The 12,258-nt window shown below is 40.6% G+C and overlaps 1 protein-coding gene across 3 annotated transcripts in view; it reads right to left on the minus strand.

The window, feature by feature from the left end:
* Positions 1 to 403: 403 nt before the first annotated feature.
* NLE1 (notchless homolog 1) overlaps positions 404 to 12,258 on the minus strand; it is a 16,318-nt gene continuing 4,463 nt past the window's right edge. For all 3 annotated transcript variants that reach the window (XM_072136414.1, XM_072136416.1, XM_072136415.1), the window contains 8 exons: positions 10,093 to 10,190; positions 8,056 to 8,248; positions 7,077 to 7,212; positions 6,612 to 6,658; positions 4,656 to 4,858; positions 3,044 to 3,203; positions 1,358 to 1,428; positions 404 to 693 (listed from right to left, as the gene is read on the minus strand). In XM_072136414.1, the coding sequence (XP_071992515.1) occupies positions 681 to 693; positions 1,358 to 1,428; positions 3,044 to 3,203; positions 4,656 to 4,858; positions 6,612 to 6,658; positions 7,077 to 7,212; positions 8,056 to 8,248; positions 10,093 to 10,190 (921 nt within the window). In that variant the 3' untranslated portion in view covers positions 404 to 680. The remainder of the gene's footprint in view (positions 694 to 1,357; positions 1,429 to 3,043; positions 3,204 to 4,655; positions 4,859 to 6,611; positions 6,659 to 7,076; positions 7,213 to 8,055; positions 8,249 to 10,092; positions 10,191 to 12,258) is intronic.

The raw sequence follows: 12,258 nt of genomic DNA on the forward strand, positions 1-12,258 counted from the left end.
TTCCTTTTAAGGGGGAAAAAGTTCATTTTCTCGGCAAATATTGACTTTGCAATTAATTGCTGTCAAGCTGATCACTCTTTCTAACATTCTGGAGTACATGCAAATTACCATTATTAAACCTGATGCAGTAGTCTTTGTAAAAATTAACATTTGTATCATATTCTCAAAACTTCTGGCCATGACTGTACATCCTGGCGGTAGTGTGACGGGCATTCAATAAAAGGGGGTAGGCTTCAGGTCATGTCATTAGTGAGGGGAGGCTGTGTCCAATGCATTTCCTAGGCTTATACGCCAGTTAATAAGTTTTTCTCTTTTTTTTGTGGCAAAATTAGATGCCTTGGCTTATACTAGAGCCAGTATATACTCAAATATACACAGTACTTCTAAATCATAAAGCATTCCAGAAAACATCAGACATGTTTTATTGATAAATGGATGTACACACTTCTTTTTTCTATTTATGTTACATTGTTCCATTTAACGGCCTCGGGTTGAACACAAGTGCTGTTGTAACTAGCACATCAACGCAGAGAACTGTGTCCATATGTATATTACACAGCTGCAATCCCATCTGGTCTTCATTGTATATTAGTCTTTTGGTCAAGCTCTTCAAGACCATGCACATGAACGGTCACAGTCATGATGAAGGGATCACTTCTATCTCCTCACTCATGCCAAGTTCACCGTCTCCATCTATAGTAGAAAAATATACAAATGTTACCTAGTAAATCTGGTAAAATCACAAAAAAAAAAAATCAAAAAAAAAAATTAATAGTACATAAAAGTAAAAACAAACTCAAAATCTTATAAAATACCGTTATCTGTATTTAACCACCAAAAAAAAGTGACTAGATAGAATAAAAACCCCTTAGCCTGGTGGCACACAACCATGCTTGGTCTCTTCCCCCTAGCAGCCCCAAACTTGTGCATCGAGCTGCATCTCTCTGGCTTTCACTGCGCATGTCAGAGAGATATGCGGGCAATGATGCCACAGAGGGGTAGCAGCTAGGAATCAGACGTGTCTTCCATGGCTCCCAGTGGAGGGGGGATTTGGCGTTTGGACTGCACTAAAGGATGAGCAGATGACTGTTTGAATTTGAATCCTAGCCCCCGGGACATTGGGGGGATGTTGGCAGTAAGCCAGGTACATTGGTATAATGACTATATTCGCTGATGTACACGTCACAAACATGACAAAAACTCATATTCTTTTGTCATGTTATGGGCTTTAGGAACAGGTTATCAATTTAAAATAGTGCGTTGGTTAACGTAGCTAAATTTGGGATACAGTTGGCTATACATTATTGTAATAATATTCAAATGTTGATACAGATAGCAGCCACACGGCAGGACTCACATCCTTAAGCATTTATCCTTCCCTCCACTGGCTACTCTCTGCCCATCAGGACTCCAGTCAACAGCATACACCTATAACAAGAAATAACAAAGAGTTCAACAATAATTTTTGGATAGATGTCAAAATTCTTGAAGGAGCAGGGCTATCAAAATAAATAAAATATTAACAATATTACACATAGATCTATATTAACCAACAAATGACTCCTCAATTTGTGTAAAATGCACCCAAATCAGATGACATTTCAATGATCTAGAAATCCTCCAATGAAGTGCCCAAAAATAATCAACATGGAGGCAGGTAGCGTGACAGTGACAGTGCTCGGAGGGAGCCTGCATCTCCCATGAGCTGACTTGCCTCAGGCGACAGATTGCGGAACCCTACAACTAATTGATTGCATGTTTGTCTTTCAGACACACATACAACTAATTACGAGACTTGTACAGGTTCTGCCTGTGCACACACTATATGGTATATTCCTTGGAATACCACATGCACTGCAACTCATCCATGCAGTCTAGTTTGTGCACAGAATATTTGGTGGAGACGAAACTTGTGAAAGGTCATTTGGAATTAGAAAAAAGGGTTTGTTTTGAGAGCAACATTTAAAGGCTTAGAACAAATAAAGCTTAATATCCTTCCAACATACAGTAATAAGGAGTGGAAAGGAAGTAGAATGAGAACAATTGTTACCAGAATTCATTCCATTCCACTGCTTATTACTGTATGTTTACAAACCAAGATAGGCCCTATGCACAGGATAGGTCAGACCCCAACCGATCTACAAGTTAGATCATATCCTGTGCATAGGGCCTAACTTGCTTATCGGCGGGGGTCTCACCTATCCTGTGCATAGGGCCTAACTTGGCTCGTGGAAAACCCCTTTAAGCTCTATTTGCATTTGTTGCATTAAAGGGGTTCTCTGATAGGTTTCTCACAAAAGCAGATGGAAGTATGGGGGGTAGGAACAGAAACAATTCACAGGATCAAAAGTAGTTGTTAATACTCAGTGCTTCTTTTTCTAGCTCATGGGGGACACTGAAGAAAAAGGGTACAGCTGCAGACACTAGGAGGATGATACCAACAAAAAACAAAACAAAAACAAACTTAAACAGGATTGAACAACCAATTATAAGTTGGTGTCCAAAGGGGGCAGACTAGGAGCAGTGTTCTCTCCTAATGGATATTGTGCTTCCTTTCTATTGTCCAGACACTACTTTAGTCATTCCAGATGAACCTTGTAAAGAACTGGATGCTTCCAAAGCGACAACTGTTTGGTGGATCAGGTGGGATGCAGTATGTGTAAGGCATTATCACTCCAAGAGCAGGGTTACTTCCTTCAAATTAATTAACCCTGTATCTTGTTTACAAATGTACAGTTCATAAGAGTGACCAGAAATGGCATGCCCAGACCCAGTTAGTATAGAGCTGGGCTAAACTGAGGAAGATTGCAAAGATAAAAGGCAAAGTTGTTCTACATCCCAATAGCTATTGATTTAATAAAAAAAGTTACAGTTGCACTTTAATGAGAAATATAAACTCATAAGCTTTGCAAGGACTCGTTTAATTAATCAGGTTTTTTCATCAGTTATTGTGAGATAAAACTAAGAGAGTACCAAAATAACTGTTGCAAAAAAAATAAAAATAAAATAATAATGGAATAACCGACTTGATATTATGACCTACCTCATCTGCATGTCCTGGGAGGTCCACAAACAACTTCATGGTCTTGGCGTCCCAGACCTTGAGTGTGCTGTCGCTGCTTCCACTAACTAAAAGCCTACTATCTGCAGACCAAGCAATCTGATACACAGCAGAGACATGGCCACGTAAAGAAGTAATGTACCTGCAAAATGCGATAATTAAATTCTAATAAATAAACTGTTACATTATATTTTTTCTACCAAAATATGGGTACAATATATTCTGATACATATGTAAAGATGGGATTAGGAAAAAAACCCAAAACATTTGGCATGTCATGTATCAAGACAATTGGGGAGATTTATCAGTAGTGTCAGAGAGCAGCACTGTCATAGTTTTTCAAGGCAACCAATCACAGCTCAGCTTTCAATTTTCTGAACCCTGACTATGACTGGTTGCCAATTAGAACAGTTTTGCTCTCAGGCACTACTGATAAATCTCCCCCAACATGCATTAGTTCATGCATGTGAAGTTTCTTCTACGGCTCAGCGTGTCAATTATAGCCTACTAATACAGTGTTCTACAGAGTTTCAGTTTTCAGATCATTATTTTGTCAGTGGGAGCAAGCCTTAAAACTGTGGTCTGCATTATTAGCATACTTTTTATTTTACACATATTTTACACTTTTTGACAATATCCCATGTAAGGCTAAATTCACAACAAATATTGCAGAAACCTGTTGCAACAAAACAGCAACATTCACAGGGTAACCATTAAAGGGAACCTGTCACCAGGGTTTTAATCCATTAAACTACCAGTTATGAAATGTCCCTTGTAGAATTCCCTCTTTCATGTAAAATCTCACCTGTTTACCTATATAAAGGACCCCCCCCTCCCCCCAAGTTCAGGCAAATATGATTCTTCTCTACCTATTTTGACATGAGGTTAGTCAAGTTTCGCGATTGCAGGGGTAGTGTGACTTCAGAAGCATGCATGCATCTTAGGTAAATACCAAGAAACATTCTTTTTGTGCAACTTAAAAGAGAAGTATCTAATCTTTTAGATCCCATCAAGCAAATGGTTCCATGAACTTGACATACAGGCAGCTAAAAAAAACCAAAAGGCTGGAACTGGATCTTTATCTGCAGCTTGCATTTCCAACTTTGTCTTTGGCTGCCTGTATCTCTGGTTCTGTTCACAAAACTACAAATTGGATGTTATCTGAGGACATGATCATTAATATGACACAAAAGCATGTTTCTAGGTTCAATAGAACAGAAGAGATGGGCTACTGCATTGACAACCACCAATCTTGACTGCTCTCATGTCAAAATGAGGTAAGAAGAGTCTTATATGCCTGACGTTGGGGGGAATTTCTTTGTAGATTTCACATAAAAGGGGGAATTCTATAAGGGACATACCCTACCTGAGGGGGCTTGTAGTTTAGTGGGGTAAAACCTGGTGACATGTTTAAATTACATGCGTCTCCACATAATAAATTGGCCACAGCAGGGAAATTGAGCTTGTGTCATGGCAGTGGTCACATCACATCTAGTCAAGCAAAGGCTATAAATAAAATGAGCAGTACACATTTGACAGGCGAATTATGATTCACAAACAATTACACTAGTTGTAATGGTAACACATCACCTACTTTCCAGTTCTACCATCCCATAATTTAATGGATTTGTCAAAGGAGGCACTTGCAATGATTCTGGTGTCAGGGGAGAACAGAACTTCATTGATGAGAGCCTGGTGGCCGGTCATCCTCTGTAAAGGCTTCTTCTCTTCAGCTGGGGCCCAGAGAAATAATGTGAAGTCATCAGAGCCAGATACAAGACGCTCAGGATCTTTCCCCTACAGAAGGCCAAAATGTAAAAACTAAATACCCTTTGCAAGCATCTGGTGATGAATTCCCTTTGAATTTATATAAAATTCAAAATATAGTCAGCCACGCCAAGATATTCAATGACTAGATTAATGAACACACAGTACCTTGTCATCTATGTTCAGAATTTGTCAAGAGAAATTACTTATTTTACTTCTCTTATTTTCTCTGCATTTTACTTTTTACATTTGTCCTGCCCAAAACAATATCTTTATAAATGGTATAGTTCCACTTTTTATCATTGTGGATTTAAACAGAATTGGACCACAGTATTAGACCCAGTTCACATCTGCATTTGAAACATAGTTAAAATCTTCATTAATTCATTAATTGAAGAGATAACAAAAATCCAGTATCTGTTAAAATCTTTATTGATTTCAATAAACTTAATGGCTTAAAGGGACGCTGTCACCAAATTTCACTTCATTAATATACTAGGCCCTTTGGGTAGTATATGAAATATCCTTTCTAGAATTCTCTCTTCTATGTGAAAAAAAAAAATTCTCCAAAGTCATGTGATATTGAGCAGAGAAGAGTCATAATTAGCCTGAAATGAGTCGAGTTTAGAGGCTGCAGGGGAGGGGGGCCCATCACTTTAGACACCCCCATCTTCGGTTCTATAGTACCCCGAAACATGCTTTTGGTATGCTATTACAGATAAGAATGATAAGGACTGTAGTACTGTAAGCTACAGAACCGTAGATACTGACAGTTAAATATATAGTTGTAAATGGAAGCTGCGGATAAAGATCCAGTTCCTGTGTATTTCTTCAACTGCCTCTATCTCCATGGTTCTACATCAGTGATGGCTAACCTATGGCAATGGTGCCAGAGGTGGCACTCAGAGCCCTTTCTGTGGGCACTCGGGCCATCACTAGAGATGACTCCAGGTATCTTCCTGCAGTCCCAGACAGCCCAGGACTTGCTGTGCACAGAGCTATTTTAAAGTGACAGCTGTACCTGGGACTATTTTCTGCTTTATTGGTATCCTCAGGGTGCTGGTATCAATGAAAACTGTGACAGTGAAGGGAGTATAAAATCACAAATTAAATTTCTTTGTTGGCACTTTGCGATAAATAAGCGGGTCTTTGTTGTAGTTTGGGCACTCGGCCTCTAAAAGGCTTGCCATCACTGTTCTACATCTTATAAAACTGAAAATACAGACATCCCCCTATCGCTTGTAAACATTACTCATCTCAGTCAAAATATGACTCTCTGCATAGTGATTTTGTATACATAAACAGAGAAAATTTAATATAAAAGAAACAAATCTAGAAAGGACATTTTTTCCAGGGCTAGAGGTTTAATGGGCTAAATTCTGGTTACACAGTTTTTTTTTTGTAGCTTAGTAGGGTTTACCTCACCACCATTAGTGCTTATTTGGACAGATGCTATTTTGCAAATAACAGAAGCCAGGGCGTGAGATGTGTCAAATTTATGAACCCCTTATTGAGGAGGACTGAAAAGGCTTTAATGACCAGCATTTTTGACTATTTTTTGGAAGTAGTGGTTTAAGGGCTAGAAGTTATTCAGTGAGCTACTTTAAAAATTATTGCTGCTGTTTTGTGACACATGGCTAAAAAAAAAAAAAAAAAACCCCACATAAAGCTTTTTCATCATTTTTAGTTTTTGACGTCTAAAGCTCAGTAATTGAAAATTCAACTACACAAAAAACATGCAAGATAATTGTAAACCTGACGCTTTTGTGCAGCTGACACTCACCCGAACTTGATTGTATCTTTGTAAAGCTTTTTCCTTTAGCTGTTCCACTAGATGGTTTAAAAAACACACACACAGATGAATTAAGTTAAGCAAAGAAATAAAAAAACAGTTCACAGGCACAGAAAATATCCTCTAGGACCAACACTGCGCCTGTCTATTTTGCGGTTTATGGAGGTGCCTACTGATAAAACTATACCAAAAGGAATGTACTCTGAGGCATTCATCATGTTACAGATGTAAAAGTAACTTCTGATCACCTTTGAACAGGTCATTGCACATTGTCAGAATATACCCATATGCAGTGATTTGTGGGCTATTCCCCATGCTTAAACCACACACACCAACTACACTGTGTGCTCCCTTACAGTGTTTTCAGCAAACATAAACAAGTAATAAACAAAGAGCTGGAACAAAACATCTCTAATAATTATAAACATAACAAAACACCAATTTTAAAACACTTACAGGTTCCTTTCATTTCTTGTGGATTGACGGAGGCCTCAGACGGATTGAAGGCTCCTGTTCGGAGAACATAGTCTGTACTAAGTGCCATGGTGTTAACCCAGTGTGCATGACCTTGCAAAGTGCGGCACAGAACTCCCTAAAAAAAGATTTGCAATTACACAGGGGTAACAGACTGACCACCAGCACTGATGGTAAATAAATTTACATAACTGGACCTCTAGTATCAATTTGACGAGTTCAAGCTTTGATTGTTATGTTATAATATAGAATGGTGTTCTCTTACATCCCATCTCCTCCTTGGTTGAACTTGATGTACATTATGTTTCATACTATCTATGAAACTACGGTATGCTGTGGAGTCAGAGACCATTTTGGTGGAGTCGTGAAAAAAAATGGACTCTACACAAATAAAAAATGTGAAATTTCCTTTATATATGTCTTTTCTGTTCCTGATCTAAGATTTTAGTCTAGTGGTATACAAAATGTATTGGTCCAAAAGCCACATTGTCCTACTGCTCGACTTTAAGGGGCTACATGAGTAACCATCATCATAGATGCACCAACAACCACAATACAACACAAAATGTCACCCTAGAAATTAAATACCATAGTACAGCAATAAATTGAACCCCAGAAACAAAGTACTACATTCAGACATTAATAGTGGAGACCCTTGAGCAGAAAACATTAATAATGGAGAGACCCCAGAGCCAGAGGCCGCATTAACTCTTCTACAAGAGTATATGACACTTTACATGCAGTTATACTCCTGAAAAAAGTCCAAAGCAGATAAATTGCACAAGACTTTTTTATGTTCCCCACTGTTGCAGCTCAACGATACCATTACATGGTTCCGATGATACAGCTAGCGGTGATCAATCTAAGTTGATCTGTAATTAACAAGTGAAACTCCAACAGAGAGAGAAAATAAAAATAAAATAATATTATATATATATATTATATATATTTGTAAACTTACATCACTAGTTCTCCAAGCTTTTATGGTCCTATCCTGTGAGCCAGAATACAATAAACCATCTCCTCCCCACTTAATAGTAGTCACTGACTGTGTATGACTCGTAAGGATTTTCTGGCACTGCCCAATGGCAGTGTCCCAGATCCGAATGCTGCAGTCTTTGGATGCACTGGCAAGGTACCTGCACTCAGGATTCCTACAAAGAAGAAAAAAAAAATATATCAGTGCACTACTAGGATCACACCCTGTAAAACAGGGATAGGATAGAGATGGAAAAAGCACTAGAACATCCCCAACTCGGCTTATACTCAACTCAAAAAATAAAGTCAAAACTCACCTTTCTGACGTCACCCGTAGGTCCTCTTCTGTCTCTGATGCTCCGGTGCCAACTCGGATCCTCTTCGGGTTCTTCCGCTCCTCTTCCGGTTCCCTCATGATGCCAGTGGCTCACAAACAACGACGTCGGCAAGTGGCTGACGTCATTCTGTGTGCCGGCCAAGCACGGAGACCCGAAGAGGAGCCGAAGATGAGCGGAAGAATCCATAGAGGACCGAAGGACCCGAGGCGGCACCGGAGCATTGGAGACAGAAGAGGACCTATGGGGGACGTCGGAACAGTGAGTACAGTGTTATTTTTATTTCCTACTAAAGGGGCTGGGCAGGCTGTATGCTACAGGGGCTGGCAGACTATATACTGGGAGGCTGTGACCAATGCATTTTCCACCCTCGGCTTACACTCAAGTCAATAGGTTTTCCCAGTTTGTGTTGAAATTAGGGGTCTTGGCTTATACTCAGGTCGGCTTATACTTGAGTATACACGGTATATGGTGACCCACTAGGTTTTGCCGTATGTAGGCTCAGTATATTTGTGGACATAATTTGTCTCACTCAGTTTAGTAATCTGAAGAATCCTTTACTTTAATAAAATAATCAGCTCTGTATATACTGTCTGGTGAACTTGTAATAAAGTCCTGTTTACACTGATCAGCAAGTAGAAAGAGCTGCAGGGAGCAGAGGTCGCACTTACATTTTTCCAGAAGGGTAATAATACTCCTCTCACCATTTTTGGGGAGTAATTGCAGCCAAGGAAGAGTATGAAATTTTCAGTAATACAAATATATATCTCCTAGTGGTATATAGTGTTGTTCCATATGACCTATGTTTTTACTCTGTAATGTCGTCTTTTATTTGTATATGTCCCCTATGATTTATAAAAGTGCTACGGAATATGACGGCGCTATATAAAAAAAGATTATTATTATAGACGTCTATTGTTTTTGTAGCTACTTTTTTTTTTTTTAGGGCTGACGCCGGCCCCAGACCCCCCCCCCCCCCCATAGAGCGGGCCAGGGCTGATGCTGGCCCCAGACCCCACCCACCCACAAAGTGGGCCAGGGCTGACGCTGGCCGCAGACCCTCCCACCCATAGAGTGGGCCAAGGCTAGTGCTGGCCCCAGACCCTCCCACCCCAAAGCGGGCGAGGGCTGACGCTGGCCCCAGACCCCAAACACACACCAAGCGGGCAAGGGCTGACGCCGGAACCCTAACCCCACCCACCCACAGAGCGGGTCAGGGCTGACGCCGGAAACAGAGCGGGCAAGAACTGACGACTGAACCCATGAGGTTCGGTCACATGACTTTCCATCAGAGCCACAAGATGGCTCGGGCGGGGAGGAGTGGGCGGCACTGTATTGTGGGTGTTGTCGAGTGGTGCAGGTGCGAGCTGCGATCCTGGGCAGCAAGCGCCGGCAGAAAACCACCAAGCGTACACCATGGTGTTTTTTTTTTTGTGGGGGATTAAATCAGCCAATACCAGCGTCATAGACGCTTGTGGAGGCGTTATCGTGATCTCTGCCAGGGAGAAGGGAAAAAACACCAACCTGGAACAATAGCAGGGCAGGGTTGTGTCTTAGAATACAACACACTCCATTTAGCCACACAGTATATAAAATATGGTTGTGAAGCACGAGACGAAAAAAAATAAATGCTCATAAATGGCAGTCACTTTAGAGTATTCTGTTACAAGACATTCCTAACTTACAAATGTAGGGGCTCCCAACACAGCCATGTTATCCACTTTGAGTGTCCAATTAATGTTTTGCCAATCTGCTTCCCAGTATTTGGGTCCCAGATAAAAATCTAAAACATTTAGACAAGATAAAAAAGAAACAATAAAAACCACAATTAAATATTGTAATATTATTGCCATTTTACATTACGTCAGTTATCAACAATAGAGATCACAGCTACAAAAACTACTATGTATTATTTGTGATGATAATTCAGATCCTCCTTCAGCTACAAACTTTTCCCCATCCACAGAAACCCTCAATATTCAGTGTATACCTTTTTTTCCAACGTACACGGTTACATTTGTTTCATTTTGCCTTAAACTACTTATTTATAAAAAAAAACCTTTACTGCCATCTACAGGTCATTATTTATTTCTGTTGTATTGATCTCTTCCTGTGAATATTATGTTTCAGCTTATTTAATGTTTTAGGCATTGATGAATATTATTTTATGGATTCTAATTTGGTTATGTTTTTTACAAATATACACTCACCGGCCACTTTATTAGGTACACCTGTCCAACTGCTCGTAAAACACTTAATTTCAGCCAATCACATGGCAGCAACTCAGTGCATTTAGGCATGTAGACATGGTCAAGACAATCTCCTGCAGTTCAAACCGAGCATCAGTATGGAGAAGAAAGGTGATTTGAGTGCCTTTGAACGTGGCATGGTTGTTGGTGCCAGAAGGGCTGGTCTGAGTATTTCAGAAACTGCTGATCTACTGGGATTTTTACGCACAACTATCTCTAGGGTTTACAGAGAATGGTCCGAAAAAGAAAAAACACCCAGTGAGCGGCAGTTCTGTGGGCGGAAATGCATTGTTGATGCCAGACGTCAGAGGAGAATGGGCAGACTGGTTTGAGCTGATAGAAAGGCAACAGTGACTCAAATCGCCACCCGTTACAACCAAGGTAGGCAGAAGAGCATCTCTGAACGCACAGTACGTCGAACTTTGAGGCAGATGGGCTACAGCAGCAGAAGACCACACCGGGTGTCACTCATTTCAGCTAAGAACAGGAAACTGAGGCTACAATTTGCACAAGCTCATCGAAATTGGACAGTAGAAGATTGGAAAAAACGTTGCCTGGTCTGATGAGTCTCGATTTCTGCTGCGACATTCGGATGGTAGGGTCAGAATTTGGCGTCAACAACATGAAAGCATGGATCCATCCTGCCTTGTATCAAAGGTTCAGGCTGGTGGTGGTGGTGTCATGGTGTGGGGAATATTTTCTTGGCACTCTTTGGGCCCCTTGGTACCAATTGAGCATCGTTGCAACGCCACAGCCTACCTGAGTATTGTTGCTGACCATGTCCATCCTTTATGACCACAATGTACACAACATCTGATGGCTACTTTCAGCAGGATAATGCGCCATGTCATAAAGCTGGAATCATCTCAGACTAGTTTCTTGAACATGACAATGAGTTCACTGTACTCAAATGGCCTCCACAGTCACCAGATCTCAATCCAATAGAGCATCTTTGGGATGTGGTGGAACGGGAGATTCGCATCATGGATGTGCAGCCGACAAATCTGCGGAAACTGTGTGATGCCATCATGTCAATATGGACCAAAATCTCTGAGGAATGCTTCCAGCACCTTGTTGAATCTATGCCACGAAGAATTGAGGCAGTTCTGAAGGCAAAAGGGGGTCCAACCCATTACTAGCATGGTGTACCTAATAAAGTGGCCGGTGAGTGTATATACACACCACTTCAAGAATAATACCTCCTACTACTCTCTACCTTGAGGGCACCTACTGTGACTGCAGATAAGGGAAAAAGACTATTTAGGAGTAAAAGAGAGCAGGTTATGATCTGAAAGGTAGTATGAAATCATACTGAAAAGAGTTGAACACTGTTCAGGTCAAGTATGTATCCCTCCTGGTGAATAAGAGAATTAGAGAGTCCTAAAGAGGTAGTTAGTGATGAAAGCAGAAGGGCAGAAGCCGGGTATTAATGTGGATCATAGGAAGTCTCCCATGATAGTTGTTGGAATATTACAGAATAGAAAGCAAGAGGAAAAGTGGTCGAGGAACTGGTATGGCGAGCCAGGAGGATGGTTTACCACAGCCACAAGCAGGGAGAATGGGTGGAAAAGCCTACAGTTGTGGACCTGAAAAGAAAGGAAA

Source organism: Engystomops pustulosus, chromosome 2 (genome assembly GCF_040894005.1).
Source record: "Engystomops pustulosus chromosome 2, aEngPut4.maternal, whole genome shotgun sequence".
NCBI lineage: Eukaryota > Metazoa > Chordata > Amphibia > Anura > Leptodactylidae > Engystomops > Engystomops pustulosus.